Genomic DNA, 20,691 nt, shown 5'->3' on the forward strand with positions numbered 1-20,691 from the left:
TGTGTTCCTCTTGGGCTTGCGGTAAGGTTCAAAGTTCATTATGAACAGAAATGTCAGCAAAAGGGGATTGTGTGTGTGAAAAAGAGAGTTAAATTATGGCAAACAAAAACTGTTTGCCATAAAATGGTCTAGGGGGGCCTGGGTGGCTCAGCCAGTTAAGCGTTGGACTCTTGATATTGGCTCAGATCGTGATCTCTTGGATGGGAGATAGAGCCCTGTGCTGGCACAGAGCCCGCTTTGGATTCTCTTTCTCCTCTCTCCCCCCACCACCCCCCACTGCCCCTCCCTTCTCTCAAAATAAACATTAAAAAAAATCAATAAAATGGTCTAAATGTAGTGTGTACTTATGTAAACCATATGAAAATGTTTTGCAACCATACCAAAAACGTGGCATCATGAAACTTTTATTATAACTGGTCTGATCTTCAAAGGCTTTCACAACATGGTTCCTGTTATCTTCTACCATGCTCCCCAAGCACTTTTAGCTCAGCCTACAGGTCTACATATCTCTGCTTGTCTGTCTAGACTGCCAGAGTGTTTTGCACACTTCTGATAAAATCTTGCTCTTGCTTCATGGCACAGCTCACTTCCCTTTCCCATTTGGTTTTTCCAAAGTACTTTGCCAATAGCCTACTGTCTAGTGTCCTCAAGTCAGCACTTCATCAAACACAATTATATCCAGGGAGCTTTGGTTAATTACTATTACTCCTCCTTGCATGTGTGCATGTGCACATGTACAGATCATCATTCCCTAATTAGACTGAATACTGATTCATTCCCTGGAACAGTGGTTTCCATAAATGACCAATCTGAAGACCAGTGCAAACTGGCTGGTTGTAAAACATTCTCTCTTGAGGAACTTCTTAAAATGCAGATTCTTGGACTGCATGGGAGAAGATCTCATAAATCTTACTGTAGAGTGATATGGAACACAGGTTTAATAAGACAATGATGGGATCATCACTTTAAACAAGCTTCTAGTTGATTTTGATGATACTGATGAATTGCCAGATTGGGAACTGCTGCCCTAGAAAACTTAGCACAGAGCTCTGTACCTAGAACGTGCTTACATGTTGTTAGCTTTATGCCCCTGGACTGCTAATGAACTTGATCATAACATTACTTTTACAGTATTTACCTGTGTTCTGTTTCCCTAAGTGAGGAAAGAATATTGAGTACCTAATATGTGTCAGATTCTGTGCTTATTAACATAGATTATCTACTCCTTATAATAACCTTTTGAAGTGAAGTGGTGTTCTCATCAGGCATGAAAAATTTGAGCACCTAAGGAACTTTTTAGTGCACAGCTGTTATAATAGCAGAGCTACAATCTGACTTCTAATTTTTTTGTTTATTTATTTTGAGAGAGAGAGAGCACACATGGGGGAGGGGCAGAGAAAGAGGAAGAGAGAGAATCCCAAGCAGGCTTCTTGCTGATAATGTGGAGCCTGATGTGGGATTTGATCCCACAAGCCATGAGATCATGACCTGCACCAAAATCAAGAGTGGGACTTTCATCTGGGTTACCCAGGCACCCCTACAATCTGACTTCTGATTTAAATCCATAACCGTCTGACTTACAGAGGGCATGTACCTATGGCTTGTATCTGGCTTGCAGATAGGCTTTATTTGAACAGTACAATGTCTAAAATTTTTTAAAAATTGCCAACATTTCTAAATTGGGTATTTTGCATTAATATCTGGATTTCTGGTTTCTCTTTGGGGGAAAAAAAGATATGGCAACATTGGAGCCCACATTCCTGCATGGCAACAAAGGGAGCCTTTAGATGGATGTGCATCCTAGAACCCACCTTAGTCCCTACCAGTCCCCATTCTCATCCATGGCTGAACCCGCTTCTCTCACACTCTGTTCCCAAACCTGGTCCCTACAGGCCTCCGAGTTTGCAATTCTTGGACTCTTATTTACTATCTTGCTTCCCCATTGTTCAGGAAGTTTGGCAAACCTAAAGACATCCTATTTTTATTTGCTCTGTCTTGTATGAGTCTCTGATCATAGGGGTGTATTCTGGATTTTGTGATGTCAATACTAAGGAACCTGCAGATACATCATCAAGGGAACTGGAATCTCTTTTCCCTAAGCTAATATTCTGGCTCTGGCCTAGTAAAATCTTATATACAACCTTTAAAATAGTTGGGGAAATGTGGCAATTCATCAGTTCACCTCAATTCAGTATTGTCTACATTTGAGAAAGGAGCCCACAGCGAGCAATGCCACCATGTGGTGGATTTTTATGTAGAAATGCTACCTTCAGTCAGAGAGACTGGAAGGCTGAAGACCTCTCTCAATTTATTTATTTATTTATTTATTTATTTATTTATTTATTTTATTTTAATGTTTTATTTATTTTTGAGACATAGAAGGACAGAGCATGAACAGGGGAGGGGCAGAGAGAGAGGGAGACACAGAATCTGAAGCAAGCAGGCTCCAGGTTCTGAGCTGTCAGCACAGAGCCCGACGCGGGGCTCGAACTCACGAACCATGAGATCATGACCTGAGCTGAAGTTGGACGCTTAACCGACTGAGCCACCCAGGCGCCCCAAAGACCTCTCTCAATTTAAAGGGCCACTCAGACACTAGAAACAGAGACACAGACTGGCGCTTTAGGAACTGTGTTTTAGTGTTGATGACTTTCTGGATCCTTTTTCTGTTTGTCTCCTTAAACAAGCTACCACTGCTGCTGATTCAACATGTTTCATCTATACATTTTTAATGTGTATTCCTGTTATTGAGAATGTGAGCAAAGAGCTATTAAATTCTTTTAGCATTAGTATACCAAGAGTAAAAACAAAACAAATCTTTTTACAAAACATGATTGAATCTCATGGGGGTAGGATTTCACATTCAATGAGCACTTACCAAGAAAGTGCCAGGCTTTTATATACTTCATTTACTTAAGATAAGGCTGAGAGGTAGGCAGTCTATTTTTAAAGATAAACAAACAGGGACTGAGGGTGAAGAACCCACAGCTCTAAATCTTCAACTCTTCTCAATACTGCCAATTGCTTCCTTGGAGGGCTCCCAGAGAGACAACCAGGGACATCCTTGGTTTCTCAGCATCCCCTAGAAACCCAGGATCATTTCAAGGAATTATTCAATGAGAAGTCTTCCTCTTCACCTCATCTCCTAATCTGCAAGAAAACTATCATTAAGGCCTCCTACATCAATTCTCCATTCACCACCAACTCTGCAGCCCCCGCCTGTCCACACTGCCCAATGCCTTCCAAACAGTTTCCTAACAGGGATGTGAGCAAAGTTTAAATCAATTCAGCTGGCCACTGCAGGTATCTTGTTCTACCTTCAATAGTTTCCATTCTCTCAGAGATGGAGCATCCACTCTATAAGTCAGGTACGTATTATTCGAGTAGGAGAATTAAATAGGGTCACAGAGAGAAAAGGCTGAAGAATTTGACTTTTTTCTTTACTTGTATAGAGGAAAACCAGCACATAGATGCATCCACAGTATTTAATTTGTTTGGATAATAGTTACAGATAAACAGGTACACTCCATATACAATTACCAATACTTTTTTATACAGTTCATATTTCAGTACATCAACACTATTTTATTTACACTCTATTTATGTACATTAACATCTTTCTAAAGTCAGTGCATTGTCAACAAGTTTTATACAGTAATTTACAAGGTGAATGTAGTTAATAGTTAATTTAATAAATTTTCTGCTAGTCATGAATTAAAAAATTAATTACAACCAATATAACAAACACAGATCAAACAACATTAGTAGATTGTGCTACCTGCTTAAATAAAACATCTGTAAGTAAATTATTTAAAATCTTCCACTTTTTCATGGGACTTGTCCAGGTAGAAATGGACAGATTTTTATATAACTGAAATCATGAAACTTACAAAGCCTGCATTTTGTCTGACTTTATAATATTTTATCATTTAGGCCACTCCTTCCTACTTGTAATTACAGTCTTTTTCTGAATAGCGTTTAAACTTACGTAGCCATTTAAGGCAACCTTTCCAAATGCTCTGAGAAGAACTGAATAATAACCGGCCTCAGATATCAGAACACAAATGCTTAATTACATTGGTACCTACTATCTATGAGGAGGGAAGGTTAATGAAATCTGACAATTAATGAGAATCACTTCCAGGTTTCAGATTAATAAAAAAAGACTGAAATAAAAGTGAAATGTTCACCTCACATATATTTAAAAACAACACAGGGGGAAAAAATGCTGCCTGAAATAAATAACATTTATACTTTTGTTCCAGTTTTGAATTATCAGAGGAAAAAATGAAGCAAGAAACGTAACTTTTGATGACCATTACTGTGAAATTATTAAAAAAAGAAAGAAAAAAAAGACAAACTCCAGAATTAAAAAAAAACAGACATGCAAAAAAACCAAAAGTTTACTTCCTAAACCCACCAATTAAATTAAAAATACACACTATCAGTGTTTGGGATGTGTTTTGTTTTTAAATTTAATATGGGGGCAAAATACCCCATATTCAAGTTAATTTATAGCCCTTACAGCCATCAAATATGAACAAGTTTTAAAAAATTCATTTGCATGTATTCTCTCTTTTTCTAAAGTGCAAAACAAAGAAACAAAGAACAACCAACCACTAGTTGTAAAACACCATCCAGCTTAGATGCCGCTTTCCCTCTGAGAAGCTCTTTGTGCAACATGGGCATGTGACGATGGTGCAAATGTTGGCAACTATCCTACTGCACTCAGCAGTGGTGGGGGATACATTTTTGAGGACACTTGAAGCAACCTCAAGGTAAGATGCCTCTATCTGGAGGGCTCTTTTAGCTGGATTTCCCAGGATACATTTTTTTTCCCCTACAGGGTCTCCAACCAAGGCCCTGGGTAGAAGGCACACAGCTCTTAAGAGATTCTCCCTTTCAGACTGACCACTTATATACATGCCTCTGCCATGAATGGCTGGTTGTGTCTCAAACACAAACACGACAACAGAAACAAAAAGCAAGAAAGGCATAGAAATAGTGGGAAAATGGTTTAAAAAATAAATAGAAAAATGTGTGTCCATGCCGTAAGAATCCTTTGCACGCCTTCTGAACTTGCTTTCTCACATCTTGTCAATAAAATGGAATAAAACTTTAGGAAAAAGGAGGTAGCATATCATGTCGTCCCCAGACAACACTACAATTTTTTGTTTTACTTTGACTCCAAGGAAATTCTTAGCATTTTGTTATGATTATTGGTAAACTCTACACTCACTACATTTGTTTATATCTGGACAAGCACAATTTAGTTCTTATTTGGTCCCAGGTGGCTGGTGCCAAACCCTTTTGTTTACAGGCTAATGGTGGGCTCCGCCTGAAAGTTCTCTACCAGAGAGCTTGTGTGAGACACTTCCAAACCAAAGTATTACTACTGTTATGCTAACTGCTATTTTAATTAGGATTTTTATTTTGTGCTTCAGGGTCACAGGATAAAATAACTACATTTAGCTTGCCTTTCACAGAGAAACTTCTGCCAAATGTCAGCTACAGGGAGTCATCTCCCTCACCACCAGCCTGTCTAGCAGCCAGAGTGGTAGCTTTACTGTAACACACAATACTTTTTGTAATCAGACTCAAAGTCTTCATCCATGCTGCTTGTGTCTGCCATCTTTTTGCCATCGATCTTTGGCAGAAATTGTGCATAGTCTATCCCCTGCTGCTCATAGAAAAGAATGTAGGCAGAGTCGGTGTCAATTTCATCAGGGTGAAGTTCCTGAAGAGGCAAGAAAAGCCTTTAATAAAAAAGTCATTACTATGCTGGCCCTAAATCCTTGCTAGGGAAGGGAGGACCAACCCTCTTTAATTACTAAACCAGACTGATTCCAATCAGCTTAACATTTTGGCTGTCTGATACCTGTCCTAAACTAAGCCCCATTATTTTCCATGTTTGTTTTGGGGAAAATATTCTGACCACAGACAGTCAAAAGAATGACTAAAAGCAAAGAAAAAACCATCAAATTCTAACAGCTCAAAAGATAAGAACTTTTTCTCATTAACAAATACCTTCTTTTTCTTCACCATTCATGTTTTCATTCTGTGCTCTGTACATCATTTAAAAAAATACTTTTTAATGTTTATTTTTGCGAGAGAGCCCGATGTAGGGCTTGAACTCACAAACGATGAGATCATGACCTGAGCTAAAGTTGGATGCTTAACTCACTGAGCCACCCAGGTGCCCCTGCACATCGTTTTTGTTCCTTTAATACTGAAGACACCTATATACTAACAGAAATATTTCCTATTGAGTACAAAGTCTATTATTTCAGCAAATGTCCCTCAGATCTGTTGACATTTGTTTCTTTTATTCAAAGACGGGGAATATTTACCTTACAGCTGCTGTCATTATAACAGTACCACTTGCTGTTTGGGTTTTTGGCATAAGTGACGTAATGGCCCCCACCCAGAATTCCTGAATGGCACTGTAAGAGAGAAGAAAGTAGACGTATGTTAGTAGTTAACAGTAGTCTGGTCAGGGCACAGTCCTAGGACACAATGGGGAAAATACCAATCACTTAGGTGATTAAGAAAGATGTTTTGGAACCATTTACCTTTTTCTAAGAACAAAACAAAAAGAAAAATCAAAATTTAAAAGCTCCAAATCTTACCATTTTACACTTGTAATTATATTTTAGAAAGAAAAAGTTCTTAGGAGTACATAATTTTTCATGACTTGAACCCATGACTCCAATTATAATGATTACATTACTATGCCCTGCATACACTGGGAGCATCTTGAATTCTATCCAAAAGGCCAAGATATCTACTGCTAACTTCGTCTATCACCAAGCTCAATGCCCAGCAAATAAGCAGGTCCTGAAAAAAATGACTGATGAATGAATGAATTAATGAATGAATGAGATGAGTGAACAAATCATTGAAAAGTGCAGATCATTCTGAAAACCACTTACAACAAACCACTTACCGAAATTGCATATAGATTATAAATAGGCTTAACACGAACATCTTCTCTTTGGTCATCAGTGCTATCTTCTTCACTGTGGTTTTCAAGCTGACCATTGCTGTAGCCATTGCCACATGCCTCATGCTCATAAAGAAATCCATTGGCCAGAGCTACTTCGTGGTCCTGGGGGGTGACCAGTTCAGTTTGGCTACCCCCCATCATGTGCCCCCGGCTCAAGGAATCAGCCAGCTCACAAACTTGCCCACCTCCATTCTCTTTGCTGGCATCCAAGTTCTCCTTACTACTTGACAGTTTATTTTTGCTACCAATCTGGGGTAGCCGGAGCCTCCCTTTGCTCCTCCCTAAAGTCCTAGGGCTACTGTTAGGGCTGCTATTTTTGCTGGAGGGACAGCTAGTTCCACTCTTTCTTGACGAAGACGGAGAACCTATGAAAGGGAGAAAAGGAAAAGATTCTTAAATCCAAATGCCACAAGTTTAACCAGCCACCAAATGCTAACTTTGAAGTAAACTTCACAAGTGTACACATAAAGGTAAATACAGGGGTGTTCTGACCAGCTACTTTTTATTCCTATCATGCAGTGACAAGTTATATTCTTGTCTTCCTCAGGCCAAGCTCCTACAGGCAGCAATGTCCTAAAAACGTGAAGTACCATGTAGGGACTTAAAAACAGCAGAAAGATGAGGGGCACCTGGGTGGCTCAAGCAACTGGTTGAGCATCCAACTTTGGCTCAGATCATGATCTCACTGTTCGTGGGTTCAAACCCTGTACTGAGCTCTCTGTTGTCAGCACGGAGCCTACTTCAAATCCTCTGTACACCCCCTCTCTTCCCCTCCCTCATTCTCTCTCTTACTCTCAAAAATAAACGAAAACATTAAAAACAAACAAACAAACACAACGGGTGCCTGGGTGGCTCAGCTGGTTAAGCGTCTGACTTCGGCTCAGGTCATGATCTCATAGTTTGTGAGTTTGAGTCTTGCGTCAGGGTCTGTGCTGACTGCTCAGAGTCTAGAACCTGCTTTGGATTCCGTGTCTCCCTCTCTCTCTGCCCTTCCCCTTTCTCTCTGTCTCTCAAAAAGAAACGTTGACAAAAAATTTTGTTTAATAAATTTAAAAAAACAACAGAAAGATGAAAAATAAAAAAAATAAAATAAAAACAACAGAAAGTTGTACACCTGAGACAAATATAACACTGTAATAATTATACTGGATTTAAAATAAATAGAATAAAATAAAATAATAAAATAAAATAAAATAAAAAATAAAATAGCAGAAAGATAATTTAGGTCAGATTCAGTTCAAAACAAACAACTGGACTAAGGCATAATACAAATACATACTCTCCTTTGTTAAATTGGATTACAGAATATGATTAAGTACTTACTATTGGTAGGCACAGTATTGGGAACTCTCTACTATTTCTACCTCTGTCGATCCTGTAAGGTAGTGGGTCTCAAAGTTTTTGGTCACAGCCTCACTCACTTCCATATATACTCTATATACTCAAAAATTGCTGAAGACCTTAGAACTTTTGTTTATATAAGTTATATATCAATATTAATCATATTAGAAATTAAAACTGAGGAATTTAAAAAATACAATACATAAGCACATATTTCACTGACAGTATCATCACATATCATGTTGGCTCTGACTCCACTACATATCTGTTAGAGAATGAAAGTGAAAGGTGAATACTGTCTTAGTATTTTTATGAAAGAACTTCTAATCCTTCAGGTCCCCTGAAAGGGTCTCTCAGAGACCCTCTAGAGGTTCCCAGACTATACTTTGAGAACCTCTGCCGTAAGGGAACAAGGATGAGAACTATTATTCATGATCACCATATATGTCAGGCATTACGTAAAGTGCTTCACTCTTGATGCAGCAAATCCTCAGACACTATGAACTTTTACAAATGAGAGGCTGTATCTCTTGCTAAAAGTCACACAGGTGACTCAAATCTAGACAGGTCTGATTCAAGATAGGTTCCTTCTACCTCACACCAAACTGGTGCTCCAGAGTGGAAGACAGGGAAACATGCAACCTACAGGGGTCCCAGGAAAGCCCCTCTCAGGGTGACATCTGGGCTCCATGAGGCCCTTCAGGCTTCCCTACCTTTAGGGCTACTGATGATGTTTGCACTGAGTGAAGACGGGCTCTTGCTCAGGAACACATCCTCTTCCCCAGTTGAATTCTGAGCATCCACTTTCTTCACCTCTCCTGGCAGAACCCTGGGCTCAGAGAGGTCATCCCCCTGGGGTGTGAGTGGCTTACACTGACAAAGAGCCGGGTCTCTTGGTACCAAAAAAGCACTAGGGTCAAAACTTTCACGAGGAAATTTAACAATTTTCTGTGATTTTATCCATCGACCATTTACAAATTGAAATCGTTTAAGGTGAATAATCTGGAGAAGGAAAGGTAGAAAACAATTACATTAAAGGGCTCTGAAGATACAAAATTACATTTAAAAAACCTCAAGTCTAATACATGTTCAAGAATATATACATTTTTTTCAAAAAGAATGCATCTTATTATTTAATGGAGTTATCAGTGGGGCCACTGGCCTTTAGATATATAGCTAACATGATAATCTCCCTAATTTCATAGTCTATGCATATCCAAAATTCTCTCCCAAATTTCTGCAACATCCTGGGTGTCTGTATTTTGCATGTTTTCCTCTGTTTCCTGGGCCTATCACCCAGACTGACCTTTACCTTTCTCTAACATCACAGAATATCCATCCACAAATATACTCATGAGGACAGAAGACTATACTGAATATTTTGAAGCAAAATGGAGGAATTTTCACAGATGAAACTTACCCAATCTCCAATAGGAGGCTTCTCATTTCTTACCATATCCTTTGGTTCCTACCAGGGAGTTTCAATGTCCTAAAGAGCATAATAAGAATCTCCCTTCTCCTTTTTGCCTTCTTTTTTCTTTTCCAAGAGCAACAAATTCCTCTAATCTTTATACAGTGTTATAATACAGTCTAGTGTGGGCACAGATCTTTGGGTGGCTATCTCTATCCTAAATACTAACAATTTACTATTTATATAAAGAGAAACTCTTCCTAAGGGACATACTGGTATATGGATCTACAGCAGTCCACCAAGCTCTCAACATAATATTTATTTTTCATTATTCTTTAAAGATATCAAAAACATAGTTTCTATATAAATGCCTTTACTGCTTATGTTCTATGTGACTATTATGCAAGTATATATAATTATCAAAACTCACCAAACTGACATTTAAAATCTATGCATTTAATTTCATGCTAATTATACCTCAATTAAAAATAAACTTGCCCCCTTCCCACCTACCTATCCCAAGCCTGCCCTGACCTTTTCGTCTCTTCCCAGAGTTCTCATCCCTGGAGCTAGCTAATCAATGTTATTAATTTCCTAGGCATCCATTCCTGGGAAGTCTTTCTGGTCTAAGTAAAGAAAAACCTACATTTACAGTCTCACATAGTAATAAAAAAAAAAACATGAATAAAAAAGTACACACAAGGTCTAGTTAAAATATATCAATGCCTGAGGCACCTGAGTGGCTCAGTCAGTTAAGCGACTGACTTCGGCTCAGGTCATGATCTTGTAGTCCATGAGTTCGACCCCCACATCAGGCTCTGTGCTGACAGCTCAGAACCTGGAGCCTGCTTCGGATTCTGTGTCTCCATCTCTCTCTGCCCTCCCCACTTGCACTCGCTTGCGTGCTCTCAAAACTAAACATTAAAAAATATTCTTTTAAACATATCAATGCCTTACAGTTACATTTGCTATGATACTTCTACCTGTACAGAAAAAATTTTCTTAAATGAACAGGAAGATCTGTCACTTCAAACTCTCCTGATGAGCAACAGAAGCATCTTCTATTCCATGAAGGAAAAAGGCAGAAGTAGTAAATCACGTGTAAAAGAACACATAAGCCCAAGTGCACCTGTGTGCTTGTGCTGTGGCCATGTGACCAAGCACAGTGGGACTGGAGACTGAGGCTCAGCTGTACTTCTACATAAGAGCCTAAAGGGCGAGCATAAAGATTCTCTCTCTAGAGCCACAAGTGCTTTCACCTTCTCCTGAAGTTCAAATTCACCAAGATGCAGAACTTGTGGCACTTCTCACATACTGCACTGAACTACAATTAATGGTCTCTCTCTCCAATTAATGACTTCTCTCTCCTTCTAGCCTGTATGCTCCTTCAGAGCAGAACTGGTAATAACACGTGTAGAACAATTAATCCCTGTGTGCAACACAAAATCCTTGCACAGCACAAGTGTTTTAAGCACTGCCACAGGGAAGGTTTTATTCTCAAAAGTAACAAAATTCCTATTAGTTCATGGCTTCTTTCTTTTATGCTAGGCTCCTGCTCTCTCAGAGGCAGGGCTGAAACATACCAGGATAGGGGGAAGCCTCCAGAGATCCAGCTTCTTGGTTGCCAAGCAGTGGGTCTTACACTTGGAACAATAGTACATCTCATTTTCCCCTAGTTCCTCCTCACTGGTGAAAGCACGGAGGCAGCTGTCCAGGTTGATGGGCTCAGCTTGTGCTCGCCGACTCTGTTCTACACTCTCATGCTCATCTACAACCTGGAAGTGGAAGGAATAAGAGGAACTGGAAAAGGGGTGTAAGGGAGGAAAGGAGTTTAAAATGATCCCATGGCTATGTATCATGTTAGGTGACTCACTCTCGTTTTACTCTACATGAGGAAAAAGAAAACATAACCCAAACTAGAGTCTTTGAGCAAATACCATACTTCCACATTTACTTCCAGAATTACATCAGTAACATCCTGGATCAAATTTCTACTTATATGACCATAATAGCTTTTCTTGAAAATTTTCTGAATTCTTCAAAATGACAAAAACAAGGAACTGCCTATTTTACAACTTTTTAATTATAATGGTATGTTTTATTTATATATATAAAAATATATATTTGTATTTGACATATATACATATATATATACACACATATATATGTATATTTATATAAATCCAAAACAGTATCATTTCAACATGTGATCAATAAAAGAATTATTGATGACATATTTTAGATTCCTTTTTACTAAGTCTTTGGAACTATAATACTTCTTAATTTGAATCAGGCACATGTAAGTGTTCAATAGCCACATGTGACTAGTGGCTATTGCACCTCTTTTTTACAATTCTGACATCCTAAAACAGCTTATATGTGAGCTCACCCTCAAGTCAGGGGTGATGAGATTAGGCCATTTATTTTCAACCACAAAGACAGAACATTATCAATACGCTGCAGGCTTTGTAGAGGCTAGGAGAAATAATATCATCACTGGAACACAGATGCCAGTTATAGATTAAATAAGAAAGGGTATCAGAAAAGCTCACCAGGAGAAGGCAACATACCAGAGCATGAAACCTCATGGGATAAAACTCATTTGCATAGTAAAGTCATGTAACAGAGTTACCAGAATACCATGTGTATCATCTGTTTCGTGCCTCATGGGGCCTTTTCATCTGAGGTGGCAACAAAGAGATGGGAATAAAAGCAAGAGCAGGCTCAAAAAAAGCCTATTTTGAGAAGGACCCTAATACCTGCCCAAATCTCTCTAGTTCTATTGACCAGTATGCTAGACTTTGGAGTAAAAAGGACATAAGTCTAATAAAGGAGAGAGAGCAGAGGAGGTAGTGTGCATGTGTGTTGGAAGTAGTGTGGGGTCAGGAAGGAGAGGAGGATGTACCTAGAATGCAACAGAAAAGGAAAAATTCTCCCTCTCCTGTTCTTGGTTGCCACTTAACAGCAATGGAGAACCATAGTGGGTGAGGCCTAGCACCAGGACTTTGAATGCTACCATAAGACTTCACACACAGATCTTTTCACCCCAGCACGGGGCCTCAACACTCACTAAGTCCAACAATAAGTGCCTCTCTTTCTGGGCAAAGGGCACACACAGGTCCATCACCAAACTTCTTACTCTGTTCCCTTTTTGAACTCATGATAGAACATTGAGCTGCCTGGCTGACAAACTGGCATGGCTCAGCACATTCAGTTTACAACAGGTTTTCATGTGTGGCTTTTTCCTGACATGAGAGGATACCTAAGTCACAGGCTGTCAAATGCTAGGGCTGATCATGCAATTAACAGTTTTAGCATTGCATCACTGTCCACTTCTAAAGACCTCATATAAAAAGAGGAACTTAGAGGAAAGTCCTCTATTTCAGAATGATAAATGTACCTTGACTTTAGGTCACTGCCTTCTTTCCTGATACTAACTTTCATCATCCTTAGAGCTGGTCATCTGAGGGAAAAACTGACATGCTTCAATGTCAGTGGAAATATGTTGCATCATGGTTGCTGGAATCAGAGTAGAAAAAGAGTAATATTCTTTTCTCATAGCCAGTTAAACATTATCCCTATTATTTCCATCAGGGATGCTTTATGGCCTACCACAAATTACAGTAAGCTGGTAAAGATACTGTTGATCTTTATTGACTATATTTCTTATGGAACACACAGGCTAGATGGAGAAAGGGAGGAAGGTTGACCAAAAAAAATGCATCTGACAATAATTTTTATTTACCAATAAAATTTCCCTAAATGACAAAGATTCCCTTTTTACCTCTTGGGATCCATTCCCAGATCCTCTACCACTATTCAAATAGTTTAAATCACTCATTGGCACCCTCCTCCTTCTTCTGCTTGAAAGCTTCTCCTTAACACAAAACATAAGGAACTGGGGTGCCTGGGTGGCTCAGTTGGTTGACTGTCTGACTTCGGCTCATGTCATGATCTCACAGCTCGTGAGTTCGAGCCCTGTGTCAGGCTCTGTGCCGACAGCTCAGAGCCTGGAGCCTGCTTCGGATTCTGGGTCTCCCTCTCTCTCTCTACCCTTCCTCTGCTTATGCTCTGTGTCTGTCTCAAAAATAAATAAAAACATTAAAAAATTAAAAAAATTAAAAATTAAAAAAAACAAAACATAAGGAATAAAGTCATAGCTTTCTTACATGATAAAGAATATTAGAAAAAGAGGGAGGTATAAGAAGCTATCTAGTTCAATTATCTATTGAGGAATGTGAAGTCTAAACAGGTGAAAAATAAAAAGACTAAGAGCAATGGTCTTTTTTTCTGTTTACCAAATAAAGCATTTACATAGAAATTTTGGAAAGCATGGAAAAATATAAAAAGGCAGGGAAACTTTTATTCTTAATACAAAGACAAATATTGTCAAAATATTGGCAGCTTTTCTTCTGTCCTTTTCCTAAATAGTATATATTTTTTAATATTGAAAAGATTTTTTAGTATATGCAGTTTTATACTTTGCTTAAAAAAACAAAAAACAAAAAACCATGAGGGGTGCCTGGGTGGCTCAGTCAGTTAAGCATCTGACTTCAGCTCAGGTCATGATCTCGCGGTTTGTGGGTTCGAGACCCGCATTGGGTTCTGTGCCGACAGCTTGGAGCCTGCAGCCTGCTTCTGATTCTGTGTCTCCCTCTCTCTCTGCCCCTCCCCTGCTCACACTCTGTTTCTGTCTCTCAAAAATAAATAAATGTAAAAAAAAAAACCCCAAAAAACAAAAAACCATGATACCTCTTTGGCTAGGTTTATTCCTAGGTATTTTATGGGTTTTGGTGCAATTGTAAATGGGATCAATTCCTTGATTTCTCTTTCTGTTGCTTCATTATTGGTGTATAGGAACATAGGAATGCAACCGATTTCTGTGCATTGATTTTACATCCTGAGACTTTGCTGAATTCATGGATCAGTTCTGGCTGTTTTTGGTGGAATCTTTGGGGTTTTCCAAATAGAGTATCATGTCATCTGCAAAGAGTGAAAGTTTGACTTTCTCATGGCCGATCTGGATGTCTTTTATTCCTTTGTGTTGTCTGATTGCTGAGGCTAAGACTTCCAGTACTATGTTGAATAACAGTGGCAAGAGTGGACATCCCTGTCGTGTTCCTGACCTTTGGGGGAAAGCTCTCAGTCTTTCCCCACTGAGGATGATATTAGCAGTGAATCTTTCATATATGGCTTTTATGATCTTGAGGTATGATACTTCTATCCCTACTTTCTTGTGGGTTTTTATCAAGAATGAATGCTATATTTTGTCAAAAATCGATACACTGAAAACTACAGAAAGCTTATGAAAGAAATTAAAGAAGACACACACACAAAAAAAGGAAAAATAATCCATGCTCCTGGATTAGAAAAACAATTATTATTAAAATGTCCATACTACCCAAAGCAACCTACATATTTAATGCAATCCCTATCAAAAAAGCACCAGCATTCTTCACAGAGCTAGAACAAACAATCCTAAAATTTTTATGGAGCCAGAAAAGATCACAAATAGAGCAATCTTGAAAAAGAAAACCAGTGCTCGCTTCGGCAGCACATATACTAAAATTGGAACGATACAGAGAAGATTAGGATGGCCCCTGCGCAAGGATGACATGCAAATTCGCGAAGCGTTCCATATTTTTAAGACATCCAGATGGCCAACAGGCACATGAAAAGATGCTCAACATCTCTCCTCATCAGGGAAATACAAATCAAAACCACACTCAGATATCACCTCACGCCAGTCAGAGTGGCCAAAATGAACAAATCAGGAGACTATAGATGCTGGCGAGGATGTGGAGAAATAGGAACCCTCTTGCACTATAGGCGGGAATGCAAATTGGTGCAGCCACTCTGGAAAACAGTGTGGAGGTTCCTCAAAAAATTAAAAATAGACTTACCCTATGACCCAGCAGTAGCACTGCTAGGAATTTACCCAAGGGATACAGGAGTACTGATGCATAGGGGCACTTGTACCCCAGTGTTTATAACAGCACTCTCAACAATAGCCAAATTGTGGAAAAAGCCTAAATGTCCATCAACTGATGAATGGATAAAGAAAGTGTGGTTTATATACACAATGGAGTACTACGTGGCAATGAGAAAGAATGAAATATGGCCCTTTGTAGCAACATGGATGGAACTGGAGAGTGTTATGCTAAGTGAAATAAGCCATACATAGAAAGACAGATACCATATGTGTTCACTCTTATGTGGATCCTGAGAAACAACAGAAACCCATGGGGGAGGGGAAGGAAAAAAAAAGAAAAAAAAAGAGGTTAGAGTGGGAGAGAGAGCTAAAGCATAAGAGACTCTTAAAAACTGAGAACAAACTGAGGGTTGATGGGGGGTGGGAGGGAGGGGAGGGTAGGTGATGGGTACTGAAGAGGGCATCTTTTGAGATGAGCACTGGGTGTTGTATGGAAACCAATTTGACAATAAATTTCATATAATAAAAAAATAAGAAAATAAAAAAAATAAAAAAATAAAAAATTTGAGATAATCAGGAAAAAAAGAAAAAGAAAAAGAAAAAGAAAAAGAAAAAGAAAAACCAAAGCTGGAGGCATCACAATACCAGACTTCCAAGTTGTATTACAAAGCTGTAATCATCTAGACAGTATAGTACTGGCACAAAAACAGACACTCAGATCAATGGAACAGAATAGAGAACCCAGAAATAGACCCACAAACGTATGGGCAACTAATCTTTGACAAAGCAGGAAAGAATATCCAATGGAATAAAGACAGTCTCTTCAGTAAGTGGTGCTGGAAAACTGCACAGCGACATACAGAAAAATGAACCTGGACCACTTTCTTACACCATACAAAAAAATAAACTCAAAATGGATGAAAGACATAAACATAAGACAGGAAGCCATCAAAATCCTCGAGGAGAAAGCAGGCAAAAACCTCGTAGACCTCAGCCGCAGCAACTTCTTACTCACCAGGTCTCCAGAGGCAAGGGAAACAAAAGCAAAAATGAACTATTGGGACTCGTCAAAACAAAAAACAAAAAACAAAAAACTTCTGCACGGCGAAGGAAACATTCAGCAAAACTAAAAGGCAACTGACAGAATGGGAGAGGATATTTGCAAATGACATATCAGATAAAGGATTAGTATCCAAAGCCTATAAAGAACTTATCAAACTCAACACCCAAAAACCAAATAATCCAGTGAAGAAATGGGCAAAAGACATGAATAGACCAGACCCTTTTCCAAAGAAGACATCCACATGGCTCACAGACACATGCAAAAATGCTCAACATCAAAAAAAAAAAAACAAAAAAAACCCAACCCCCCCCCCCCAAAAAAAACCCCACAAAAAATTTTAAAAAAATATTAAAAAACAAGAAGGGGCACCTGGGTGGCTTAGTCGGTTGAGCGTCCGACTTCAGCTCAGGCCATGATCTCACAGTCTGTGAGTTCGAGCCCCATGTCAGGCTCTGTGCTCACGGCTCAGAGCCTGAAGTCTGCTTCGGATTCTGTGTCTCCCTCTCTCTCTGCCCCCCCCCCCACCCCCGCCCTGCTCTGTCTCTCTCTCTCTGTCAAAAATAAATAAACATTAAAAAAAATAAATAAAAAATGCTTAACATCACTCATCATCAGGGAAATACAAGTCAAAATCACAATGAGATATCACCTCACACTTGTCACAATGGCTAACATTAACAACTCAGGCAACAACAGATGTTGGAGAGGATGCGGAGAAAGAGGATCTCTTTTGCACTGCTGGTGGGAATGCAACGTGGTGCAGCCATTCTGGAAAACAGTTTGTGGAGGTTCCTCAAAAAATTAAAAATAGAACTACCTACGACCCAGCAACTGCAATAGTAGGTATTTATCCAAGGGATACAGGTATGCTGTTTCAAAGGGGCATATGCACCCCAATGTTTATAACAAACAGCACTACTGACCATAGCCAAAGTATGGAAAGAGACCAAATGTCCATTGATGGATGAATGGTATATACTCTTCCATCTTCAGATGGAAGATGTGGTATATATTTATACACATTTGCAACTATGTGGATGGAACTAGAGGGTATTATGCCAAGCGAAATTAGAGAAAGACAAATATCATGACTTCACTCATAAGGAATTTAAGATGCAAAACAGATGAAGATAAGGGAAGGGAAGCAAAAATAATATAAGAACAGGGAGGGGGACAAAACAGAAGAGACTCATAAATCCAGAGAACAAACAGAGGGTTACTGGCAGGGTTGTGGGGGGGAGGGGGGGGGGCGCGGGATGGGCTAAATGGGTAAGGGGCATTAAGGAGTCTACTCCTGAAATCATTGTTGTGCTATATATGCTAACTAACTTGGATGTAAATTAAAAAATAAATAAAAAACCAAACAAAGCCATCACATCGTTAAGTATCATGGTAATCATGGTAAAAACTCCTGGTAATCATCATTTTCAATGACTGCATAATATTTTATCAAATTTATATACTATGCTTTATTTAACCAATCTTCTAATGTGGGACAAATACAAGTTGTGTCTAATTTTTTTAGTGTTCTAAAAAATGCTATGATGATTATTTGTCAGCATTAAAGTATTTCCCTAGAATAAATTCCTGGAAGGGAAATTACTGCAATAAACAACATAAAATATATGGGTAATAATGTCAATTTTGAACCAAGGTAATCACTTTGTCTACGTGACTCTCTAAGCACATACAGAAACCACAGGTAGGAAGAGAAATTTAGTAGGAAGAAATTAGTCATGTGGCCGCAGTCCCCACCAAAGCAGGATATCTCAATAGCAAGTTGGTTTCCATGGTATCCTAAGAGCATCACTGAAAGTGGAAATGGGGTGAGATTTAACAGGTCACGTAGGCCCTTTTTTCTATAAGCAGGATGTCCTCCAGAGCTTTTCAGATCATACACTGGAAATTTCCATCAAGAGCCACATAAATGCAAAAGCAACTACAATTCTTCATGTAACTAAAAAAAAAAAAATCCGTTGATGCTGTTGCTTTTATTTCTCCATCAGATTCATCATATCTCCATCCACCAACTATCTAGCCAATCTATCCTTCAACAATTATAAAAATTTAATATTTTTATATTAATATATTTATATTATATATAACATATATTTATTTATATATTTATATATATTTATAAATATATATTTATATATAGTATTATATATAAATATATATTATATATAATATAAATATAATATATATTTATATTTATATTTATTTATATTATATATAATATATAATTAATATAAACTATAAATATAAAATTTTAATATTTTTATATTAATATAAATATATATTTAATATTTATAAAAATATAAATATTTTTATAGTTAGTATGGAGTTATTAGTCTTTTTGAAGTAACATTTTCAAAATGTAAAAACTGTTTTCCCAGTAGAGGAATGCTAAGTGTGAAGGAATAGCCATTGAGATACATTCTTAGGTGCCCAGTCTTGAAATATTCAATCTTTCCTTTAATTTTTCTGATCACTATGCCCAGTAAGCAGCTGTAGCCCTGGGATGCCTTCGAGCTAAGTTACAGTGTTACTAAATGCTGCAGCTGTAATAATAATTAATAAATAGGCAAAGAGGTATTTATTGCTTGGAGGCCAAACAATATAATGTCTTAGTCATACCCAGAATTTCAAGATTTACTTATTAGTGGTGTTTTTTGAAATGTAATGTCCCGTGCTCGCTTCGGCAGCACATATACTGAAATGTAATGTCCCAATACAAGTAACTCTGTAAGTGGGAAAACTGAAACATCCATGTAATCATGTCAATATATTAAGTGGCTTAGAGAATACCAATGAATGTTTTTCTGATTGTATTTAGATCACCTAAAACAGAAATGTCACAATACAGTTAAACTGGGAAAATTTTTACTTATGAAAACTACCATCTTATGGTGGCCTTGAGTACTTACCCTTTCCTGTGATGTTTGATAGCGGAGGTGAAGAGCTGTGGGGTCCCAATCTACAGCAATATAGGCATTTCCAATGAAAGCTCTGTCTTCTCCACAATCAATTTTACAGCCTCTGCAAAATCTAAAGGGACGAAAATGATCTACTAAGGAATGAATAATTATGAAAGAATCAACATTTTCAGAAATATTTTCTCTTTCTACTTCTCCACTTTCTTGGGTTCAGAATCTGTCATGGGCCTCTAACTTAAGATTGATAAATGTATGAATATGTATTAGTAATTATTTTTATTTCAGGGAAGCATGCTCATTACTTCTCAAGTCTTCGGTTTTTCAAAGCACTTGATAACCATTTGTTAATCCACATGAATGTGTGGACTTTATGGAAGATAAATGATGCGGGGATTGGATATTTGAGATAATATACCTCTAAGAAAATTCTAAATTTAGTCATTTAATACTCTGAGGAAGGACAATTCATCTGATGTAACAATGCCTATTTCCTTGTTTGTAAAGTGGCACACTAAATAAATGTTTGTAAAAATTTATGGGAAGGGAAGGACCATGACAAAGCCATGATTTCAATGCCTATTTAGATTCCATTTGCTAAGTCTATTATAGTTCTCTGAAGGTTGTTGACTTTAGCACTCAGATATTTCGCAAGCTGCAACAATACTGACCAACCAGTCTCCATAATTCTTCTAAAAGTCAAAAACAGACTTCCACGAAGTCTAGTAAGTAGACTATGTTCTACTGGGCTCAGAATGCTAAACTGATTTATATATAAGGAGCAGAAGGTATAAAATAATAAATGTTAATCATAAACTATGAATTTAATGAGGATCACAAAGTTTACAAAACCAGCTAAGGCTCAAGAGCAAAACTTAGCTACAGACCACATAAGAAAAAGATGAATCAACAATTGCGATGTTTATTTCAAGCTTCTTATTATTTAGTATTACTTCTAAAAACTGGAAACCTTATGCAAAAGGTATAATATCTGAAGCTGCAATG

At 38.0% G+C, this 20,691-nt stretch overlaps 1 protein-coding gene and 1 non-coding gene across 3 annotated transcripts in view; one reads left to right on the plus strand and one right to left on the minus strand.

The window, feature by feature from the left end:
* Positions 1 to 3,467: 3,467 nt before the first annotated feature.
* The window catches only part of USP32 (ubiquitin specific peptidase 32), a 243,099-nt gene continuing 225,875 nt past the window's right edge, over positions 3,468 to 20,691 (minus strand). For both annotated transcript variants that reach the window (XM_047832929.1, XM_047832928.1), the window contains exons 29-34: positions 19,681 to 19,801; positions 11,342 to 11,533; positions 9,061 to 9,349; positions 6,947 to 7,371; positions 6,351 to 6,443; positions 3,468 to 5,737 (exon numbers count right to left, since the gene is read on the minus strand). In XM_047832929.1, the coding sequence (XP_047688885.1) occupies positions 5,564 to 5,737; positions 6,351 to 6,443; positions 6,947 to 7,371; positions 9,061 to 9,349; positions 11,342 to 11,533; positions 19,681 to 19,801 (1,294 nt within the window). In that variant the 3' untranslated portion in view covers positions 3,468 to 5,563. The remainder of the gene's footprint in view (positions 5,738 to 6,350; positions 6,444 to 6,946; positions 7,372 to 9,060; positions 9,350 to 11,341; positions 11,534 to 19,680; positions 19,802 to 20,691) is intronic.
* LOC125152288 (U6 spliceosomal RNA) lies at positions 15,297 to 15,403 on the plus strand. The gene has a single exon (XR_007147137.1). It is a non-coding gene; the product is annotated as a U6 spliceosomal RNA (small nuclear RNA).

The sequence above is a fragment of the Prionailurus viverrinus genome, chromosome E1 (genome assembly GCF_022837055.1).
Source record: "Prionailurus viverrinus isolate Anna chromosome E1, UM_Priviv_1.0, whole genome shotgun sequence".
Lineage (NCBI taxonomy): Eukaryota > Metazoa > Chordata > Mammalia > Carnivora > Felidae > Prionailurus > Prionailurus viverrinus.